At 43.9% G+C, this 24,145-nt stretch overlaps 1 protein-coding gene across 1 annotated transcript in view; it reads right to left on the minus strand.

Annotated features, from left to right (window-relative positions):
* Window positions 1-987: 987 nt before the first annotated feature.
* LOC110520635 (interferon alpha/beta receptor 1b-like) overlaps window positions 988-24,145 on the minus strand; it is a 28,610-nt gene continuing 5,452 nt past the window's right edge. Inside the window, exons 2-9 of the mRNA XM_036975286.2 lie at window positions 19,683-19,809; window positions 18,505-18,686; window positions 12,675-12,801; window positions 11,454-11,644; window positions 6,243-6,403; window positions 5,224-5,377; window positions 4,906-5,063; window positions 988-4,751 (exon numbers count right to left, since the gene is read on the minus strand). Coding sequence (XP_036831181.2) covers window positions 4,410-4,751; window positions 4,906-5,063; window positions 5,224-5,377; window positions 6,243-6,403; window positions 11,454-11,644; window positions 12,675-12,801; window positions 18,505-18,686; window positions 19,683-19,809 — 1,442 coding nt within the window. The 3' untranslated portion in view covers window positions 988-4,409. The remainder of the gene's footprint in view (window positions 4,752-4,905; window positions 5,064-5,223; window positions 5,378-6,242; window positions 6,404-11,453; window positions 11,645-12,674; window positions 12,802-18,504; window positions 18,687-19,682; window positions 19,810-24,145) is intronic.

Consider the following 24,145-nt stretch of genomic DNA (forward strand, 5'->3'; position numbering starts at 1 on the left):
AATCAGGTTAAGGTTAAGAGTTATGGTAAGCAAAGTTGCTAATTAGCTAAAATGTTTTCTATGAGGTGATTCAAACATGCAACCTTTGGGTTGCTAGACGTTGACATTATACACCCAACCAACCTCCCTACTTTAGTTGTTGACTTAAGTAACCATATCAACCGTAACACATCACGGATTTAACCTTACTATGTTATCCTTCTGTCACGTTGACAAGAAGCGCTCTCAAAAAAAACAACGCTGCATTGTGTTCTGTTGTAATTCTCACCCTGCTGCAGCACGTTCACATCCCCCCCCCCCAGTGTGATTAATGATAAAGGAACAGGCTACACAGGAAATCAGTACAGTGCCAAACGTTAGTGACTGTGTACATGTAGCAGCACATACTCACAGCCACACGTGGTTGTTACTCACTGGTGAATAATGTTTCCTTCACAAATGTAACAGAGGTCAAGCTCACATCATGGATCTGGGACAAAAAGGTAGTGTCAGTATACAATAAAAGGCCTGGGGCAAGGGGTATGAGATGAGAGATACTTTCTTTAATAGGAATTCAACTCCATTTGGAAGCAATAGTTTACAGCATGTTCAGTATTGTACAGCATATTTGGTACAACACCAGGTCCGTATTATGGCAAGAACATCTCAAATAAGCAAAGAGAAACGACAGTCCTTCATTACTTTAAGACATGAATGTCAGTCAATGCAGAACATTTCAAGTGCAGTCGCAAAAACCATCATCCGCTGTGATGAAACTGGCTCTCATGAGGACCGTCACAGGAAAGGAAGACCCAGAGTTACCTCTGCTGTGATGAAACGGTCTCTCATGAGGACCGTCACAGGAAAGGAAGACCCAGAGTTACCTCTGCTGTGATGAAACTGGCTCTCATGAGGACCGCCACAGGAAAGGAAGACCCAGAGTTACCTCTGCTGTGATGAAACTGGCTCTCACGAGGACCGTCACAGGAAAGGAAGACCCAGAGTTACCTCTGCTGTGATGAAACTGGCTCTCATGAGGACCGTCACAGGAAAGGAAGACCCAGAGTTACCTCTGCTGTGATGAAACTGGCTCTCATGAGGACCGTCACAGGAAAGGAAGACCCAGAGTTACCTCTGCTGTGATGAAACTGGATCTCATGAGGACCGTCACAGGAAAGGAAGACCCAGAGTTACCTCTGCTGTGATGAAACTGGCTCTCATGAGGACCGTCACAGGAAAGGAAGACCCAGAGTTACCTCTGCTGTGATGAAACGGTCTCTCATGAGGACCGCCACAGGAAAGGAAGACCCAGAGTTACCTCTGCTGTGATGAACCTGGCTCTCATGAGGACCGCCACAGGAAAGGAAGACCCAGAGGATAAATTCATTAGAGTTAACTGCACCTCAGATTGCAGCCCAAATAAATGCTTCAGAGTTCAAGTAACAGACATCTCAACATCAACTTTTCAGAGGAGACTACGTGAATCAGGCCTTCATGGTCAAATTGCTGCTAAGAAACCACCACTAAAGGACACCAATAAGAAGAAGAGATGTGCTTGGGCCAAGAAACACGAGCAATGGACATTAGACTGGTGGAAATATGTCCTAGAATTCAAGGCACACTTCACCAGCATGGCTACCACAGCATTCTGCAGCGAAACGCCATCCCATCTGGTTTGCGCTTAGTGGGACTATCATTTGTTTTTCAACAGGACAATGACCCAAAAAAAACACACCTCCATGCTGTGTAAGAGCTATTTGATGAAGGAGAGTGATGGAATGCTGCATCAGATGACCTGGCATCAAGGCAAAGGGTGGCTACTTTGAAGAATCTAAAATATATTTTGATTTGCATTTAACACTTTTTTGGTTACTACATGATTCCATATGTGTTATTTCATAGTTGATGTCTTTACTAGTATTCAACAATGTAGAAAACAGTGAACAAAAAAAAAAACTTGAATGAGTAGGTGTGTTACTGTAAAATGCGACAATTGTTTGTGCACAAGACTCACCAGGACTACTTTTGTAAACCTACAGTATGTAACTATAATGCTACCTCAGATGTCAGCTAGGTATGATAAAGCATAGACAAACATTTGCATTGGCTGTGTTTGAGGCTTTGACAGATGTAATGTATGGTTTTGTTGGATGCATTTTGTTTTATGTCACTTTTTATCCCAAATGATGCTGATAATTTAACTTTGACAAAATGTTGTATGAATAGTGCAAAACCTCTAAGATTAATTTGTTCCACAGGGGAGTTTCACCTCAGAAAACAAACCATCAGAAAGAGAGACATCAATAAACATAGACCTTCAGGGATTCAGTTCTTGTTTAAGACTCAGGGGTCCAACCAGTAACAGTCGGACCAAAGCACCTTTCAAAACAAAGATGAAGTCAAATAATAAGGTATGTTTTCGCGCTGACACTTTCCTTGATTTCAGATTCCATAAAGAACAAACAAATTAATGTTTTTAGAAGTTAAAAATCCATCCAGCCGCGACATGCCCAGCGACGTAAGCTTACCAAAGGAGCTAAATGCATTTATGCTTGGAGGTAAGCAACACAGAACCATGCATGAGAGCCCCAGCTGTTCAGTACTAATGTATGATCTTGCTCTCCGTAGTCAATGTAAGACTTTCCAACAGGTTAACATTCACAAGGCCGCGGGGCCAGATGGAATACCAGGCCACATCCTCAGAGTTTGCACTGGCTAGCTGGCAAATCACCCCGTAGCACTCACATCTATAGCCATGAAATGCTTTGAAAAGTTGGTCATGGTTCACACCATTATCCCAGACACCATGGACACACTCCAATTTGCATTCCACCCCAACAGATGACGCAATCTCTATTGCACTCCATACTGCCCTCACCCACCTGGACAAAAGGAGTACCTATGTAAGAATGCTATTCATTGACTACAGCTCAGCAATCAAAACCATAGTCCCTTCCAAGCTAACCACCAAGCTCAGGACCCTGGGTTTGAACACCTCCCTCTGCAACTGGATCCTGGACTTTCTGATGGGCCGCCCCCAGGTGGTGAGGGTAGGCAACAACACATCCACCACACTGACCATCAACACGGGGGCCCCGCAGGGCTGTGTGCTTAGTCCCCTCCTGTATTCCCTGTTCACCCATGACTGCATGGCCGCGCACGAGTCTAACACCAAGTTTGCTGACGACACGACGGTGGTAAGACTTATCACTTAGGACGAAGAGGCAGCCTATATGGGCTGAGTTCAGAAACCTGGTTGTGTAGTGTAGGGACAACAACCTCTCCCTCAACGTCAGCAAGACACTGATCATGGACTAGAGGAAACGGAGGGGCGAACACACGCCCCCATCCACATCAATGGGGCGGTAGTGAAGCAAGTTCCTCAGTGTCCAAATCACTAAGAACGTAAGATCCATACACACAGTTGATAAGAGGGCATGACGGCACCTCTACACCTCAGGAGGCTGTTCTACAGCTGCACCATCAAAATAATCTTGACTGGCTGCATTACCACTTGGAAAGGCAACTACAAGCCACCTGACCGCCAGGCGCTACAACGCGGGGTGCGTACGGCCCAGTCCATCACTCGGGCAGAGCTCCCTGCCATCCAGGACCAATATACCAGGCGGTGTCAAGAGCAAGTCGTGGGGACTTGCTCTTGACACCGCCTGGTATATTGGTCCTGGAGGTTGCTACCTCAGCGAACAAACCATCAGAAAGAGGAAGAGAGACATCAATGAACATAGACCTTCAGGGATTTAGTTCTTGTTTAAGACTCAGGGGCCCAACCAGTAACAGTCGGACCAAAGCACCTTTCAAAACAAAGATGAAGTCAAATAATAAGAAAACATGACACTTCCTGATGTCAGATTCTATAAGAATCATAAAAGGACAAAACTAATTAAATGTTTCTAAAAGTAACACAATAAAAAATAAAAAAAACAACAGGCACTCAGATGTGGCAGGGCAAACCACCACGGATTACGGCCCAGTCCATCACCCGGGCAGAGCTCCCTGCTATCCAGGACCACTATACCAGGCGGTGTCAAGAGGAAGGCCCCAAACGTTGTGAAAGACTCGAGCAACCACAGTGCACCACGTCTGGAACCAACACGACCCTGAACAGCTTCTATACACAAATCATAGAAAAGAAAGGTGGACTGCGGTCTTTTAGACATCTTAAAGTCAATGGGCCTCCATACCAAATCTGAAACTTTTTATGCATGTTTCTACACCCTTAAAAAACACACAGCAACATGGGATTCCCAGGCCAACCCAGGCAGCTGACAGTGTACTGGTATACTAAAAGGCCAGAATCACATGCCATCCTGTTGCATAAATAAAATAATCCATTAAAAAAAGATTTAGGTATTTGATAGTCCCAAAATGTTAAACATGTCAACAGACAAGTTTCCAAAAATATTGGACTTTCATGATATGACGTCTCTCCCCATCTCCTCCATCTTGGCCTGCGCCAGTGTCTGCCAGGAATCCACTTCCTGGTCTGTCCTGATTGGCTCCCCACAACTACGACCCTGCTGGGTGGAGCCTCCCTCTGTGGAGCAGATCCCAGAGTCTCCGCTGTCCTGGCAGATGTGCCTGTCGCTGTCCTGACCCAGCTCTGAGGGGGGCGCTGTGAGGGGAGGAAGGACGTGTATCTCCAGTAGCACCACCTCAGAACAGATGGTCAGCTTATGACAGCACAGCTCCGCCTCTGAATCAGCAGTGAGGAGGCGGGGCATGTCGGAGCCGGGGGAGGAGTCACAGAGGTACTGGGGTGAGGGGAAGAGAGAAAGATAAATTGTCATTGCTTATTCCCAACCACCCTTAAACACACAGACACACCCACCAACCAAGAGGATGGACGGTACACCTGGATACTACTGTTATGCTGTTTACTGTTGAGTAAGCGTTTGTGAGACCTACCTCCTGGATGTGTGCAGGCAGCTGGATAGAGGGGTAAAAGGTGTTTTTGAGGACTCTGTAGAACCTGAAGAAGGCGTAGGAGGAAAGCAACACGAGCAGGAAACACACCATCATGGAGACCAGGAAGTACAGGAAGATCTGCCCGTACGGGGTGTCACCTGAGGACGAGAACAGTCACACTTTAGTGGCCTTATTATGCAATTACTCCTGTAAAAGACGCTCTCTGGCATCTCTACACACACATTATACAGGTAGGTAATTTGTCAAGCAATTTGGAAACAAATCTCCAAGCCTTTAGTGTGAAATGTTCATTCCTACCCTCCGTCTGCATGCACTGGGGTTCTGTGTAGCTGCTAGTCTTGTTGTAGTAGTCGTAGCGAGACTGGATCATGACACAGTACCACGTCCAGGCCTCCAACTCAGGCAGCGTCACCAGGTTGTTGCTAGAGTCCAACACTTTAGGCTTCAGACCCTGAACATCCAATAAGAACACGTTATAAAATCAGACAGTGTTGGGATACGCTGCCCTGTCTTGCACTACTACTTGTTTCAACTGGAAGAGTTCCAGAGAACATGGAACGACAACTTTGCATTTCATCTGAATATAGAACACTTCAAACCCTTCTAGAATACAGAGCCACATCATAGAACACTTCAAAACCTTCTAGAATACAGAGCCCCACCATAGAACACTTCAAAACCTTCTAGAATACAGAGCACCAACCAGTTACCTGCATTGAAAGCCTTATTAGAACACACTTGTGTTCCTATCTTTAAGTTTATTGTTACACCATGTTGTAGCTTCTGGTATTTTATAGCAGTCCCAGGGTTACTGAGGGGAGGCCCAGGTGACAGCAGTCCCAGGTTTACTGAGGGGAGGCCCAGGTGACAGCAGTCCCAGGGTTACTGAGGGGAGGCCCAGGTGACAGCAGTCCCAGGGTTACTGAGGGGAGGCCCAGGTGACAGCAGTCCCAGGGTTACTGAGGGGAGGCCCAGGTGACAGCAGTCCCAGGTTTACTGAGGGGAGGCCCAGGTGACAGCAGTCCCAGGTTTACTGAGGGGAGACCCAGGTGACAGCAGTCCCAGGTTTACTGAGGGGAGGCCCAGGTGACAGCAGTCCCAGGGTTACTGAGGGGATGCCCAGGTGACAGCAGTCCCAGGGTTACTGAGGGGATGCCCAGGTGACAGCAGTCCCAGGGTTACTGATGGGAGGCCCAGGTGATAGCAGTCCCAGGGTTACTGAGGGGAGGCCCAGGTGATAGCAGTCCCAGGGTTACTGAGGGGAGGCCCACAAGTCTTTAGAGGCCACAAAACAAGGCAGAAGGTTGTGCCAGTACCTGAGGGTCATCAAAGCGGCTCCAGTACAGGATGCGGTAGTCCAGGTAGAAGACGTGTTCCTTCATGGAGTGCTGGGTGCTGGTCAGGGGGTCAGAGATGGTCACGTTCAGCAGGTTCCCCACAGGAGCCATCTCCACCCTGGACGGTGGGCCCAACGAAGCTAGACAGGGGGAAGAACAGAGACCTAAATAAACTCACTAATAAATCAATAGTCGCCATACAGGCAACTCCAGAGTCCTGGGAATGATTCTTGGTGAAGGACAGATTAACGGTCTCTGTGCTAGTTGTGTGTGAGGGTGGCTGTGCGTGTTGGCGTGTCGCTGTGTGTGAGTTATATTTTCATTTTATTTAACCAGGTAAGACCCATCGAGGTAAAAAGCCTATTTTGTGAGGGGCGACCTGGCAAGAAGGCAAAACAGGGAAATAGCAGCGTGTCCAGAAAATATTCCAGAAAAATACAAAAGCTGTGTTCGAATACCCACACTAACATACTGTATATACACTACATACTATTTGTTATTTTTTATTATACTGTAAACTAAACGGTATTCTTTCAGTTGAGCGTACTAGTGCTTGACCCGTCTATCCCGGAAGTTGATGCTGTTGCTTTGCAACCACTTGCTAGATTGTTAGAATAACAAATTATTAGCTAGGACATCATACAACTTTGGACCTTGTTCTTAAATTCAATCTGGGAGTGGCAGAGCACGCTCTGGGCGTTCCTAAATTCAGAGTGTTGTCAGATAGATTATCTGTTCATGAGACGCTGGACGCTCTGGTGGAGGGCTAGGGTTGATCCAAGTGTTCTGACCTCAGCTTGGGTGCTTGGCTGCCGTTGTAACTGGCTAATGTTGGCTAGCTTGCTAGCTACATCCAGACACAAATGAGAGAACACTTCACTCTGACCATTTTACTCGCCCTAGCAGAGCTGGTTAGGCTGGTTTCATGTTATCTAGAGTGTTGGTAACCAACTGTGCTGCTGGCAACAATTTAATCATGCTTTTTAAATTATTATTATAATATTTTTTTAAGATCACCAGAGCGAAATAGCAATGTCCACTGACAACACACTAAGACTACACAACTTAACTAAATTAAATAGCATATAGTTGATATACTGGCAAGTCCGATGTATTAGTAGCCAACTAACATTAGGTAGCTAGCTAACATACCGGTACATACTGCTGTAATATGCTATGTGATTCGTAAGGATAGCGAAGCTAACAAAATGTGTAACTTATTTGAAAAGTAATTACTTTATTACATTACTCAACATTTGTCATAATTAGTTAAAGCAATGAATTTGTATCCTCTCTCGTCAGACCTCGGCTGCATATTTTCCACCAAATACATCAAATCTGAAAATTTTGTGAAGCCACACCCCCTTTTTTGAGGAATTGCATTATGGGCCCTAAAGTACGGAAATAGTGTCCTCTGCGTGTATACTTCGGCAAATTTAGGACCACATCTGGGAATTGTCATACTAACTATATCTGTAAAATGGTATATAGACAGCTTGACAGCCTCTGTCGAAGGCGCTTGGACCTTCTTTTTTGATATTTTCACTGGTATTGTTAACAAACACGCCCCCATAAAGAAAATGAGAATTACAACAAAAAAAAAAGGTTCAGCCCCTGGTTCGACCGCGATCTTGCAGAGTTACTCCACCTCAAGAATTGCATTTGGCGAAAGGCTCAGCACACACATCCTCAGGCTGACTGGCTATCGTTCAGGCAAATGAGAAATAAGTGCACTCAGGCTATCCGGAAGGCCAATGTTAGTTACTTTAAGGAGCAGTTCTAGCTCTGTGGGTCTAACACCAAGACGTTCTGGAAAACGGTTAAAGACCTGGAGAATAAACCTGCCTCCTCACAGCCGCCTATGTCCCTTAATGTTGATGTGGTTGTTACTGACAAGAACATGGCTGAGCTTTAAAGAATTTTTTTTTTTTTAAATCACCATTTCATTAAGTCAGGGTTCCTATTTGACTCAGCCATGCCTCCCTGCCTGTCCAACATTTCCTCATCTCCCACCCCTCTAATGCGACTATCCCCGATGCTTCTCCCTCTTTTTCCCCTGCCCCGCTACAAAGTCTCTCCCTGCAGGCAGTCACTAAGTCCGAGGTGCTAAAATAATTCCTTAAACTTGACCCCCCCAAAAAAACGTGAGTCAGATGGATTAGACCATTTCTTTAAAAAAAAAAGGTTCTTACACCTATCATTGCCAAGCCTGTATCTCCTTTCTGGGGAGGTTCCCATTGCTTTGATGGGAGCCACAGTTAATCCTTTATTTAAAAAGGGGGAGATCAAGCTGATCCTAACTGTTATAGGCCAATTTTTTATTTTGCCCTGTTTAATCAAAAGTGATGGAAAAACTTGTTGATAATCAACTGACTGGCTTTCTTGATGTCAATAGTATTCTCTCGGTTATGCAATCTGGTTTCCGCTCAGGTTATGGATGGGTCACTGCAACCTTAAAAAGGTCCTCAATGACATCACCATTGCCCTTGATTCTAAGCAATGTTGTTCTGCTATTTATATTGACTTGGCCAAAGCTTTTGATACGGTAGACCATTCCATACTTTTGGGCCAGCTAAGGTGGATTGGTGTCTCTGAGGGGTCTTTGGCCTCATTTACTGACGCTCTCTCAAATAGTGCAGTGTATAAAGTCAGAACATCTGCTGTCTCAGCCACTGTCGGTCACCAAGGGCCCAAGGCTCGATCCTAGACCCCACCCTCTTGAAAAATGTACATTAACAACATAGCTCAGGCAGAAGGAAGCTCTCTAATCCATTTATATGCAGATGATAGTCTTATACTCAGATAGCCCCTCCCCGGATTTTGTGTTAAATGCTCTACAACAAAGCTTTCTTAGTGTCCAACAAGCTTTCTCTGACCTTAACCTTGTTTTGGAGGTGTTCAGAACAAAAGGTCATGTGGTTTGGTAAGAAGAATGCCCCTCTTCCCACCGGTGTGATTACAACCTCTGAAGGTTTAACGCTTGAGGTAGTCACTTCAAACAAGTACTTCGGAGTATGGCTAGATGGTGAACTGTGCTCTGCACATATCAAAGCTGCAGGCTAAAGTTAGAAGAAACCAAGTCTAGATTTATCGTAATCGCTCCTCTTTCACCCCAGCTGCCAAACTAACCCTGATTCAGATGACAATCCTACTCGCGCTAGATTACGGAGACAGAATTTATAGATCGGCAGGTAAGGGTGCTCTCGAGCAGCTAGATGTTCTTTACCATTCAGCCATCATATTTGCCACCAACGCTCCTTATAGGATACACTCCTCTGTAAACTGGCCATCTCTGTATACACGTCACAAAACCTACTGGTTGATGCTTATTTATTAAACCCTCTTAGGCCTCACTCCCCCCGATCTGAGATATCTACTGCAGCCGTCATCCTCCACATACAACACTTGTTCTGCCAGTCACATTCTGATAAAAAGGTCCAAAGCACACGCATCCCTGAGTCGATCCTCTTTTCAGTTTGCAGCTCTTTCCAGTCATTAGCTGCAGCAACAAACACTCACACTGGACAGTTCTCAATCTCTTCACTCAAAGACTCAATCATGGACACTCTTACTGACAGTTGTGTCTGCTTTGTGTGATTCATTGTTGTCTCCACCTTCTTGTCCTTTGTGCTGTTGTCTTTGCCCAATAATGTTTGTACCATGTTTTGTGTTGCTACCAAGTTATGTTGCCACCATGCCGTGTTGTCATGTGTTGATGCCTTGCTATGGTGTTGTCTTAGGTCTCTCTTTATGTAGTGATGTGTGTTTTGTCCTATATTTATCCCAGACCCCCGTCCCTGCAGGAGGCCTTTTGGTAGGGTGACATTATAAATAAGAATTAGTTCTTAACCGACTTCCCTGGTTAAATAAAAATCCATACTATGCCAAATAAGCATGTACATCAAAAATAGTACGGTTAGTATGAGTATTCGAACACAGCTAAAGTGTCACAAGTTATATACACTGCTCAAAAAAATAAAGGGAACACTTAAACAACACAATGTAACTCCAAGTCAATCACACTTCTCTGAAATCAAACTGTCCACTTAGGAAGCAACACTGATTGACAATAAATTTCACATGCTGTTGTGCAAATGGAATAGATAACAGGTGGAAATTATAGGCAATTAGCAAGACACCCTCAATAAAGGAGTGGTTCTGCAGGTGGGGACCACAGACCACTTCTCAGTTCCTATGCTTCCTGGCTGGTGTTTTGGTCACTTTTGAATGCTGGCGGTGCTTTCACTCTAGTGGTAGCATGAGGCGGAGTCTACAACCCACACAAGTGGCTCAGGTAGTGCAGCTCATCCAGGATGGCACATCAATGCGAGCTGTGGCAAGAAGGTTTGCTGTGTCTGTCAGCGTAGTGTCCAGAGCATGGAGGCGCTACCAGGAGACAGGCCAGTACATCAGGAGACGTAAACTTTTATTTAGTCTATTCAACAGCAGGGCATGGTCAACAGTGTCAAAGGCCTTTGACAAGTCGATAGAAAGTGAGCATCTAGAAAATCACCAACAACATCATTGCAGTAATTGTACTATACTGTCCTACCAAGCAAAACTGGCAGTAACTGCTAATTTGGTCAAAAATGAGTTAGTCATTTTTGCTACAGTAAATACATGCTTAATCATGTGGACAAGTATCCTGCCTCTATTGTATTGTATTGTGGTGAAAATTGCGGTCATGTTAACAGTTACTGTATAAAGTTACTGTGAAACCAAGGTAAATAAAAGCCATTTTCCTCAGATCCACACTATGAGCAGTTACTGCCTTTTTGCTTGGTAGGGCAGCATACTGGGCTCTAAAACCCAACTGGAATTGAGAACCTGAAAAAAACTCAACTCTGTTTTTTTCCTAAATGTTTGGATGTGCAGACAGTTTAGACATGGGACGATAGTTATCCAATTGGGACAGATCTCCACCCTTAACGTAAAGGCATGACGTAGGCTGCTTTCCAGACTTTAGGAATTCAATTCATCCGGGCCAGCCGGCTTTCTTAATACCAATAGATTTGAGTGCCTTTACAACTTCTGAAAGCTCAATCAACACACGCGTGTGGCTGTGTGTGTGTGTGTGTGTGTGTGGCGGTGTTTAAATGTGACTGTCTGCAACGGTGTTGATTTTCTTCTCTCATTTAGTTTTTCCCCCATCTGTGCCCAAGTCTGTCTGCCTTCTCCCATTCCTCTCACCGTTTTTATGAGGGCAGAAGTCTTTGTTGACCCAGTCCGAGTTGACTCCGTCTGCGCTGGCTTGGACTCGGAGCACGTACACGCCCAGGTAGCGCAGATTAGAACCTGTGAGGTCACAGCGGGTGCGTGTGGTCCTTTCACACACACGGCTCCAGTCCTTCTTCTTCTTCTTCATCTTCATCTTGTACTTCCTGTTGGGGAGCGAGCGAGAGGGTCAGTGATGAGAGGCAGTCTTGGCCTAATACCAGATCATGACTCTCATGGTGGTAAAATAAAGCAGACGAGTCACTGTTTGGGTGTAGGAGGTGAAATACGGTATCATGTGACATGTAGCAGGTGACATACAGTACAGTATGTGACATGTAGGAGGGGGAGGTGAACTACAGTATGACATGTAGGAGGGGAGGTGAAATACAGTATGTGACATGTAGGAGGGGAGGTGAAATACAGTATGTGACATGTAGGAGGGGAGGTGAAATACAGTAAGTGACATGTAGGAGGGGAGGTGAAATACAGTAAGTGACATGTAGGAGGGGGAGGTGAACTACAGTAAGTGACATGTAGTAGGAGGTGAAATACAGTAAGTGACATGTAGGAGGTGAAATACAGTAAGTGACATGTAGGAGGTGAAATACAGTATGTGACATGTAGGAGGGGGAGGTGAAATACAGTATGTGACATGTAGGAGGGGGAGGTGAAATACAGTATGTGCATGTAGGAGGTGAACTACAGTATGTGACATGTAGGAGGGGAGGTGAAATACAGTATGCGACATGGAGGGGAGGTGAACTACAGTATGTGACATGTAGGAGGGGAGGTGAACTACAGTATGTGACATGTAGGAGGGGGAGGTGAACTACAGTATGTGACATGTAGGAGGGGAGGTGAACTACAGTATGTGACATGTAGGAGGGGAGGTGAACTACAGTATGTGACATGTAGGAGGGGAGGTGAACTACAGTATGTGACATGTAGGAGGGGAGGTGAAATACAGTATGTGACATGTAGGAGGGGGAGGTGAAATACAGTATGTGACATGTAGGAAGGGGAGGTGAAATACAGTATGTGACATGTAGGAGGGGGAGGTGAACTACAGTATGTGACATGTAGGAGGGGGAGGTGAAATACAGTATGTGACATGTAGGGGGGGGGGGGTGAAATACAGTATGTGACATGTACGAGGGGTCTGCGGGGGTGGTGTGAGTGCATCTGGTGACTTACGCCATGTACTCTACAGTGAAGCTAACAGAGTTGCCTGTGGTCGTCTGGTCCCAGTCCCACGTCAGTACATACTGTGTGTTCAGGGTGAGCAGAGTCAGGTTCTGAGGTTGAGGCAGCTCTGCAAGCACTGGAACACAGAGAGTAAGACAGGCAGACCGGGTCACTGAATAGTTCTTCACTGTTTGGTACCGTGTTGTTTATGTTACATGATGGGAGTTGGATATAAGCAACTGATTCGGCAGCAACTTTGAAGTTAAAATAGCCTCAACATTTGCATACTTTAGGCTTTGCATTTCATCACTACTTCACAGCCAGCCACCAATTCACATGTCCCGTGGACAATATGAAATATACAAAAAAAGAGGAATTGATCCCATATTTAAAATCTCCGAAGAACAAATAAGCAAACACACCCCTGTGGCGAGAAAGAAACAATTGACTGGCAACAATGACAGTGACCTCACTAGCCAGCGTTTCTATTGGCCGATTCCACGCCAGCGTTTCTATTGGCCGATTCCACGCCAGCGTTTCTATTGGCCGATTCCACGCCAGCGTTTCTATTGGCCGATTCCACGCCAGCGAGAAATATTTTCAGTATGTCAGAATGTTCTTGTAATTCTCACATAGGAACAGCATTGGGAGGAAGGATGTTTAACATGCTGTTTACCTTTGTAGCAAACTATTATTATTATTATTATTATTATTATTATTATTATTATTATTATTATTATTATTATTATTATTATTATTATTATTATTATTATTATCATCATCATCATTTAAACATGATTAAAGTGGCCATTTAAGACCCTAATGATCTGTAAACACGTACATGATAGACATATTGGCGTCATTTTAACTCCTTGTTGTGTTCTCTCAAATAAGGAGTATGTCTAGACTCTGAAATAATTTCCACATTCATTTATTCAACATAAATCCAAAAACATTATTACATTATTTTTTTTATCTTATTTTTTTGGGGATACTGTTTGTTTTTAACAATATATACTTTTTCAAACATGTCAAATTTCCAGAGTGGGCTCTGGTACTTTTAATGATGTGACCCACCTAGACGTAGAAATGTACATTATACAGTGCATTTGGAAGGTGCTCAGACCCCTTGACTTTTCCACGTTTGGTTCACACAGCCTTATTCTAAAATTGAGATTTTCCCGCAATCTACACACAATAATGACAAAACAAAAAGAGAGAACCCACTCTGGGAATGTGATGTAGAGTATTAAAAACAAAAAAAAAACATTAAGTTAAAAGTAAGCATGGGTCTGAAGCCAAAAAAAGAGAATTCCTGAGCACCGCAATGCGTACTCCACCCATGCTCTACAAAGGATTTCCAGCACACAACGTTGATCTACTAAAGTAGCTACGTTGGTTTATTGCTTAGGATTCAAACCTTAACAAAAGAAAACAGCCAAATTCATAGTCTTAGAGATGCTCCCACAATAATGTGTTTTGTGCTGCATAGAAGGTAATGTATTGCATTCATCCTACCCAATTCCACTACCTTTTCAAGCTTTTTTTTGATTTTATGAAAGCAAGCATTGCTTTTATACTTACAACACCATTAGGCTTGATTGAGTGACCTGTTTTGTCTCGTAGCAATGTTGTCCCTGCCTGCATTTCTTTATTAAACCTTTATTTTATCAATATATTCATTGAAAAAAAAATGAATAGATTAAAACATCTTCTTTGGTCAGTAGGTACCATACATAACATACAGCCGGTCTGTATTCCTGGTTTCTGTAACAGTTAGTTGACCTGTGTAATATTCACATAAACTTGTTTTTCCCAACATGGTCCTGTTTTATCAATTGCTATACTGAACAATGGACAGTTCATTACCTCTGTCAAATTACTATGTAGCTTCAAGTTGTGTATACATCTCCTGATACGAACACCGTAACAAATGAGAAACACCTTACATCGGATAGGTTCGCTAAATTCTTTTAACCACAAATATTCTTAGTCATGCTGTACATAGCTGTCCAACTCTGCAAAAAAAAAAGCACATTTTCATTCCCACATTTACAAAAACATTTGGGAGCAGAGTTTGAGAGCTGGGCCCGATTTCCCAAGAGCGTGTTAAGGGTTCAGTTCATCGTTTGGAGCATTGTTAAATCTCAGAGCAGTTTCCACAAAAAAACATTGTTCTTAAAGTTGCACTTGAAAACACTCAGACCCCTTGCAGAACAGCTAAGCGCATCGTGAGATGCTTTTTTTGGCCTCCCGCACTTCATCCATTAGAAGATTTGCGCTAAACATTAAATCACATGGTTTTATCTTTTATTTTTTCACCTTTATTTAACCAGGTAGGCAAGTTGAGAACAAGTTCTCATTTACAATTGCGACCTGGCCAAGATAAAGCAAAGCAGTTCGACACATACAACGACACAGAGTTACACATGGAGTAAAACAAACATACAGTCAATAATACAGTATAAACAAGTCTATATACGATGTGAGCAAATGAGGTGAGATAAGGGAGGTAAAGGCAAAAAGGCCATGGTGGCAAAGTAAATACAATATAGCAAGTAAAACACTGGAATGGTAGATTTGCAATTGGAGAATGTGCAAAGTAGAAATAAAAATAATGGGGTGCAAAGGAGCAAAATAAATAAATAAATAAAATACAGTAGGGAAAGAGGTAGTTGTTTGGGCTAAATTATAGGTGGGCTATGTACAGGTGCCAGTGGGTTTGGCGACGAGTATGAAGCGAGGGCCAGCCAACAAGAGCGTACAGGTCGCAATGGTGGGTAGTATATGGGGCTTCGGTGACAAAACGGATTGCACTGTGATAGACTGCATCCAATTTGTTGAGTAGGGTATTGGAGGCTATTTTGTAAATGACATCGCCAAAGTCGAGGATTGGTAGGATGGTCAGTTTTACAAGGGTATGTTTGGCAGCATGAGTGAAGGATGCTTTGTTGCGAAATAGGAAGCCAATTCTAGATTTAACTTTGGATTGGAGATGTTTGATATGGGTCTGGAAGGAGAGTTTACAGTCTAACCAGACACCTAAGTATTTGTAGTCCACGTATTCTAAGTCAGAGCCGTCCAGAGTAGTAATGTTGGACAGGCGGGTAGGTACAGGTAGCGATCGGTTGAAGAGCATGCATTTAGTTTTACTTGTATTTAAGAGCAATTGGAGGCCACGGAAGGAGAGTTGTATGGCATTGAAGCTTGCCTGGAGGGTTGTTAACACAGTGTCCAAAGAAGGGCCAGAAGTATACAGAATGGTGTCGTCTGCGTAGAGGTGGATCAGAGACTCACCAGCAGCAAGAGCGACCTCATTGATGTATACAGAGAAGAGAGTCGGTCCAAGAATTGAACCCTGTGGCACCCCCATAGAGACTGCCAGAGGTCCGGACAGCAGACCCTCCGATTTGACACACTGAACTCTATCAGAGAAGTAGTTGGTGAACCAGGCGAGGCAATCATTTGAGAAACCAAGGCTGTCGAGTCTGCCGATGAGGATGTGGTGATTGACAGAGTCGAAAGCCTTGGCCAGATCAATGAATACGGCTGCACAGTAATGTTTCTTATCGATGGCGGTTAAGATATCATTTAGGACCTTGAGCGTGGCTGAGGTGCACCCATGACCAGCTCTGAAACCAGATTGCATAGCAGAGAAGGTATGGTGAGATTCGAAATGGTCGGTAATCTGTTTGTTGACTTGGCTTTCGAAGACCTTAGAAAGACATGGTAGGATAGATATAGGTCTGTAGCAGTTTGGGTCAAGAGTGTCACCCCCTTTGAAGAGGGGGATGACCGCAGCTGCTTTCCAATCTTTGGGAATCTCAGACGACACGAAAGAGAGGTTGAACAGGCTAGTAATAGGGGTGGCAACAATTTTGGCAGATAATTTTAGAAAGGGTCCAGATTGTCTAGCCCGGCTGATTTGTAGGGGTCCAGATTTTGCAGCTCATTCAGAACATCAGCTGAGCAGATTTGGGAGAAGGAGAAATGGGGAAGGTTTGGGCGAGTTGTTGTGGGGGGTGCAGTGCTGTTGACCGGGGTAGGAGTAGCCAGGTGGAAAGCATGGCCAGCCGTAGAAAAATGCTTATTGAAATTCTCAATTATGGTGGATTTATCAGTGGTGACAGTGTTTCCTATCTTCAGTGCAGTGGGCAGCTGGGAGGAGGTGTTCTTATTCTCCATGGACTTTACAGTGTCCCAGAACTTTTTTGAGTTAGTGTTGCAGGAAGCAAATTTCTGCTTGAAAAAGCTAGCCTTGGCTTTTCTAACTGCCTGTGTATAATGGTTTCTAGCTTCCCTGAACAGCTGCATATCACGGGGGCTGTTCGATGCTAATGCAGAACGCCATAGGATGTTTTTGTGTTGGTTAAGGGCAGTCAGGTCTGGGGAGAACCAAGGGCTATATCTGTTCCTGGTTCTAAATTTCTTGAATGGGGCATGTTTATTTAAGATGGTTAGGAAGGCATTTTAAAAAAATATCCAGGCATCCTCTACTGACAGGATGAGATCAATATCCTTCCAGGATACCCCGGCCAGGTTGATTAGAAAGGCCTGCTCGCTGAAGTGTTTCAGGGAGCGTTTTACAGTGATGAGTGGAGGTCGTTTGACCGCTGACCCATTACGGATGCAGGCAATGAGGCAGTGATCGCTGAGATCTTGGTTGAAAACAGCAGAGGTGTATTTAGAGGGCAAGTTGGTTAGGATGATATCTATGAGGGTGCCCGTGTTTAAGGCTTTGGGGAGGTACCTGGTAGGTTCATTGATAATTTGTGTGAGGTTGAGGGCATCAAGTTTAGATTGTAGGATGGCTGGGGTGTTAAGCATGTTCCAGTTTAGGTTTATGCTTCCTGGCTGGTGTTTTGGTCACTTTTGAATGCTGGCGGTGCTTTCACTCTAGTGGTAGCATGAGGCGGAGTCTACAACCCACACAAGTGGCTCAGGTAGTGCAGCTCATCCAGGATGGCACATCAATGCGAGCTGTGGCAAGAAGGTTTGCTGTGTCTGTCAGCGTAGTGTCCAGAGCATGGAGGCGCTACCAGGAGACAGGCCAGTACATCAGGAGACGTAAACTTTTATTTAGTCTATTCAACAGCAGGGCATGGTCAACAGTGTCAAAGGCCTTTGACAAGTCGATAGAAAGTGAGCATCTAGAAAATCACCAACAACATCATTGCAGTAATTGTACTATACTGTCCTACCAAGCAAAACTGGCAGTAACTGCTAATTTGGTCAAAAATGAGTTAGTCATTTTTGCTACAGTAAATACATGCTTAATCATGTGGACAAGTATCCTGCCTCTATTGTATTGTATTGTGGTGAAAATTGCGGTCATGTTAACAGTTACTGTATAAAGTTACTGTGAAACCAAGGTAAATAAAAGCCATTTTCCTCAGATCCACACTATGAGCAGTTACTGCCTTTTTGCTTGGTAGGGCAGCATACTGGGCTCTAAAACCCAACTGGAATTGAGAACCTGAAAAAAACTCAACTCTGTTTTTTTCCTAAATGTTTGGATGTGCAGACAGTTTAGACATGGGACGATAGTTATCCAATTGGGACAGATCTCCACCCTTAACGTAAAGGCATGACGTAGGCTGCTTTCCAGACTTTAGGAATTCAATTCATCCGGGCCAGCCGGCTTTCTTAATACCAATAGATTTGAGTGCCTTTACAACTTCTGAAAGCTCAATCAACACACGCGTGTGGCTGTGTGTGTGTGTGTGTGTGTGTGGCGGTGTTTAAATGTGACTGTCTGCAACGGTGTTGATTTTCTTCTCTCATTTAGTTTTTCCCCCATCTGTGCCCAAGTCTGTCTGCCTTCTCCCATTCCTCTCACCGTTTTTATGAGGGCAGAAGTCTTTGTTGACCCAGTCCGAGTTGACTCCGTCTGCGCTGGCTTGGACTCGGAGCACGTACACGCCCAGGTAGCGCAGATTAGAACCTGTGAGGTCACAGCGGGTGCGTGTGGTCCTTTCACACACACGGCTCCAGTTCTTCTTCATCTTCATCTTGTACTTCCTGTTGGGGAGCGAGCGAGAGGGTCAGTGATGAGAGGCAGTCTTGGCCTAATACCAGATCATGACTCTCATGGTGGTAAAATAAAGCAGACGAGTCACTGTTTGGGTGTAGGAGGTGAAATACGGTATCATGTGACATGTAGCAGGTGACATACAGTACAGTATGTGACATGTAGGAGGGGGAGGTGAACTACAGTATGACATGTAGGAGGGGAGGTGAAATACAGTATGTGACATGTAGGAGGGGAGGTGAAATACAGTAAGTGACATGTAGGAGGGGAGGTGAAATACAGTAAGTGACATGTAGGAGGGGGAGGTGAACTACAGTAAGTGACATGTAGTAGGAGGTGAAATACAGTAAGTGACATGTAGGAGGTGAAATACAGTAAGTGACATGTAGGAGGTGAAATACAGTATGTGACATGTAGGAGGGGGAGGTGAAATACAGTATGTGACATGTAGGAGGGGGAGGTGAAATACAGTATGTGCATGTAGGAGGTGAACTACAGTATGTGACATGTAGGAGGGGAGGTGAAATACAGTATGCGACATGGAGGGGAGGTGAACTACAGTATGTGACATGTAGGAGGGGAGGTGAACTACAGTATGTGACATGTAGGAGGGGGAGGTGAACTACAGTATGTGACATGTAGGAGGGGAGGTGAACTACAGTATGTGACATGTAGGAGGGGAGGTGAACTACAGTATGTGACATGTAGGAGGGGAGGTGAACTACAGTATGTGACATGTAGGAGGGGAGGTGAAATACAGTATGTGACATGTAGGAGGGGGAGGTGAAATACAGTATGTGACATGTAGGAAGGGGAGGTGAAATACAGTATGTGACATGTAGGAGGGGGAGGTGAACTACAGTATGTGACATGTAGGAGGGGGAGGTGAAATACAGTATGTGACATGTAGGGGGGGGGGGTGAAATACAGTATGTGACATGTACGAGGGGTCTGCGGGGGTGGTGTGAGTGCATCTGGTGACTTACGCCATGTACTCTACAGTGAAGCTAACAGAGTTGCCTGTGGTCGTCTGGTCCCAGTCCCACGTCAGTACATACTGTGTGTTCAGGGTGAGCAGAGTCAGGTTCTGAGGTTGAGGCAGCTCTGCAAGCACTGGAACACAGAGAGTAAGACAGGCAGACCGGGTCACTGAATAGTTCTTCACTGTTTGGTACCGTGTTGTTTATGTTACATGATGGGAGTTGGATATAAGCAACTGATTCGGCAGCAACTTTGAAGTTAAAATAGCCTCAACATTTGCATACTTTAGGCTTTGCATTTCATCACTACTTCACAGCCAGCCACCAATTCACATGTCCCGTGGACAATATGAAATATACAAAAAAAGAGGAATTGATCCCATATTTAAAATCTCCGAAGAACAAATAAGCAAACACACCCCTGTGGCGAGAAAGAAACAATTGACTGGCAACAATGACAGTGACCTCACTAGCCAGCGTTTCTATTGGCCGATTCCACGCCAGCGTTTCTATTGGCCGATTCCACGCCAGCGTTTCTATTGGCCGATTCCACGCCAGCGTTTCTATTGGCCGATTCCACGCCAGCGAGAAATATTTTCAGTATGTCAGAATGTTCTTGTAATTCTCACATAGGAACAGCATTGGGAGGAAGGATGTTTAACATGCTGTTTACCTTTGTAGCAAACTATTATTATTATTATTATTATTATTATTATTATTATTATCATCATCATCATCATTTAAACATGATTAAAGTGGCCATTTAAGACCCTAATGATCTGTAAACACGTACATGATAGACATATTGGCGTCATTTTAACTCCTTGTTGTGTTCTCTCAAATAAGGAGTATGTCTAGACTCTGAAATAATTTCCACATTCATTTATTCAACATAAATCCAAAAACATTATTACATTATTTTTTTTATCTTATTTTTTTGGGGATACTGTTTGTTTTTAACAATATATACTTTTTCAAACATGTCAAATTTCCAGAGTGGGCTCTGGTACTTTTAATGATGTGACCCACCTAGACGTAGAAATGTACATTATACAGTGCATTTGGAAGGTGCTCAGACCCCTTGACTTTTCCACGTTTGGTTCACACAGCCTTATTCTAAAATTGAGATTTTCCCGCAATCTACACACAATAATGACAAAACAAAAAGAGAGAACCCACTCTGGGAATGTGATGTAGAGTATTAAAAACAAAAAAAAAACATTAAGTTAAAAGTAAGCATGGGTCTGAAGCCAAAAAAAGAGAATTCCTGAGCACCGCAATGCGTACTCCACCCATGCTCTACAAAGGATTTCCAGCACACAACGTTGATCTACTAAAGTAGCTACGTTGGTTTATTGCTTAGGATTCAAACCTTAACAAAAGAAAACAGCCAAATTCATAGTCTTAGAGATGCTCCCACAATAATGTGTTTTGTGCTGCATAGAAGGTAATGTATTGCATTCATCCTACCCAATTCCACTACCTTTTCAAGCTTTTTTTTGATTTTATGAAAGCAAGCATTGCTTTTATACTTACAACACCATTAGGCTTGATTGAGTGACCTGTTTTGTCTCGTAGCAATGTTGTCCCTGCCTGCATTTCTTTATTAAACCTTTATTTTATCAATATATTCATTGAAAAAAAAATGAATAGATTAAAACATCTTCTTTGGTCAGTAGGTACCATACATAACATACAGCCGGTCTGTATTCCTGGTTTCTGTAACAGTTAGTTGACCTGTGTAATATTCACATAAACTTGTTTTTCCCAACATGGTCCTGTTTTATCAATTGCTATACTGAACAATGGACAGTTCATTACCTCTGTCAAATTACTATGTAGCTTCAAGTTGTGTATACATCTCCTGATACGAACACCGTAACAAATGAGAAACACCTTACATCGGATAGGTTCGCTAAATTCTTTTAACCACAAATATTCTTAGTCATGCTGTACATAGCTGTCCAACTCTGCAAAAAAAAAAGCACATTTTCATTCCCACATTTACAAAAACATTTGGGAGCAGAGTTTGAGAGCTGGGCCCGATTTCCCAAGAGCGTGTTAAGGGTTCAGTTCATCGTTTGGAGCATTGTTAAATCTCAGAGCAGTTTCCACAAAAAAACATTGTTCTTAAAGTTGCACTTGAAAACACTCAGACCCCTTGCAGAACAGCTAAGCGCATCGTGAGATGCTTTTTTTGGCCTCCCGCACTTCATCCATTAGAAGATTTGCGCTAAACATTAAATCACATGGTTTTATCTTTTATTTTTTCACCTTTATTTAACCAGGTAGGCAAGTTGAGAACAAGTTCTCATTTACAATTGCGACCTGGCCAAGATAAAGCAAAGCAGTTCGACACATACAACGACACAGAGTTACACATGGAGTAAAACAAACATACAGTCAATAATACAGTATAAACAAGTCTATATACGATGTGAGCAAATGAGGTGAGATAAGGGAGGTAAAGGCAAAAAGGCCATGGTGGCAAAGTAAATACAATATAGCAAGTAAAACACTGGAATGGTAGATTTGCAATTGGAGAATGTGCAAAGTAGAAATAAAAATAATGGGGTGCAAAGGAGCAAAATAAATAAATAAATAAAATACAGTAGGGAAAGAGGTAGTTGTTTGGGCTAAATTATAGGTGGGCTATGTACAGGTGCCAGTGGGTTTGGCGACGAGTATGAAGCGAGGGCCAGCCAACAAGAGCGTACAGGTCGCAATGGTGGGTAGTATATGGGGCTTCGGTGACAAAACGGATTGCACTGTGATAGACTGCATCCAATTTGTTGAGTAGGGTATTGGAGGCTATTTTGTAAATGACATCGCCAAAGTCGAGGATTGGTAGGATGGTCAGTTTTACAAGGGTATGTTTGGCAGCATGAGTGAAGGATGCTTTGTTGCGAAATAGGAAGCCAATTCTAGATTTAACTTTGGATTGGAGATGTTTGATATGGGTCTGGAAGGAGAGTTTACAGTCTAACCAGACACCTAAGTATTTGTAGTCCACGTATTCTAAGTCAGAGCCGTCCAGAGTAGTAATGTTGGACAGGCGGGTAGGTACAGGTAGCGATCGGTTGAAGAGCATGCATTTAGTTTTACTTGTATTTAAGAGCAATTGGAGGCCACGGAAGGAGAGTTGTATGGCATTGAAGCTTGCCTGGAGGGTTGTTAACACAGTGTCCAAAGAAGGGCCAGAAGTATACAGAATGGTGTCGTCTGCGTAGAGGTGGATCAGAGACTCACCAGCAGCAAGAGCGACCTCATTGATGTATACAGAGAAGAGAGTCGGTCCAAGAATTGAACCCTGTGGCACCCCCATAGAGACTGCCAGAGGTCCGGACAGCAGACCCTCCGATTTGACACACTGAACTCTATCAGAGAAGTAGTTGGTGAACCAGGCGAGGCAATCATTTGAGAAACCAAGGCTGTCGAGTCTGCCGATGAGGATGTGGTGATTGACAGAGTCGAAAGCCTTGGCCAGATCAATGAATACGGCTGCACAGTAATGTTTCTTATCGATGGCGGTTAAGATATCATTTAGGACCTTGAGCGTGGCTGAGGTGCACCCATGACCAGCTCTGAAACCAGATTGCATAGCAGAGAAGGTATGGTGAGATTCGAAATGGTCGGTAATCTGTTTGTTGACTTGGCTTTCGAAGACCTTAGAAAGACATGGTAGGATAGATATAGGTCTGTAGCAGTTTGGGTCAAGAGTGTCACCCCCTTTGAAGAGGGGGATGACCGCAGCTGCTTTCCAATCTTTGGGAATCTCAGACGACACGAAAGAGAGGTTGAACAGGCTAGTAATAGGGGTGGCAACAATTTTGGCAGATAATTTTAGAAAGGGTCCAGATTGTCTAGCCCGGCTGATTTGTAGGGGTCCAGATTTTGCAGCTCATTCAGAACATCAGCTGAGCAGATTTGGGAGAAGGAGAAATGGGGAAGGTTTGGGCGAGTTGTTGTGGGGGGTGCAGTGCTGTTGACCGGGGTAGGAGTAGCCAGGTGGAAAGCATGGCCAGCCGTAGAAAAATGCTTATTGAAATTCTCAATTATGGTGGATTTATCAGTGGTGACAGTGTTTCCTATCTTCAGTGCAGTGGGCAGCTGGGAGGAGGTGTTCTTATTCTCCATGGACTTTACAGTGTCCCAGAACTTTTTTGAGTTAGTGTTGCAGGAAGCAAATTTCTGCTTGAAAAAGCTAGCCTTGGCTTTTCTAACTGCCTGTGTATAATGGTTTCTAGCTTCCCTGAACAGCTGCATATCACGGGGGCTGTTCGATGCTAATGCAGAACGCCATAGGATGTTTTTGTGTTGGTTAAGGGCAGTCAGGTCTGGGGAGAACCAAGGGCTATATCTGTTCCTGGTTCTAAATTTCTTGAATGGGGCATGTTTATTTAAGATGGTTAGGAAGGCATTTTTTAAAAATATCCAGGCATCCTCTACTGACAGGATGAGATCAATAT

This window comes from Oncorhynchus mykiss, chromosome 3, assembly GCF_057628025.1.
Source record: "Oncorhynchus mykiss isolate SJ-2025 chromosome 3, ASM5762802v1, whole genome shotgun sequence".
Taxonomy (NCBI): Eukaryota; Metazoa; Chordata; class Actinopteri; order Salmoniformes; family Salmonidae; genus Oncorhynchus; species Oncorhynchus mykiss.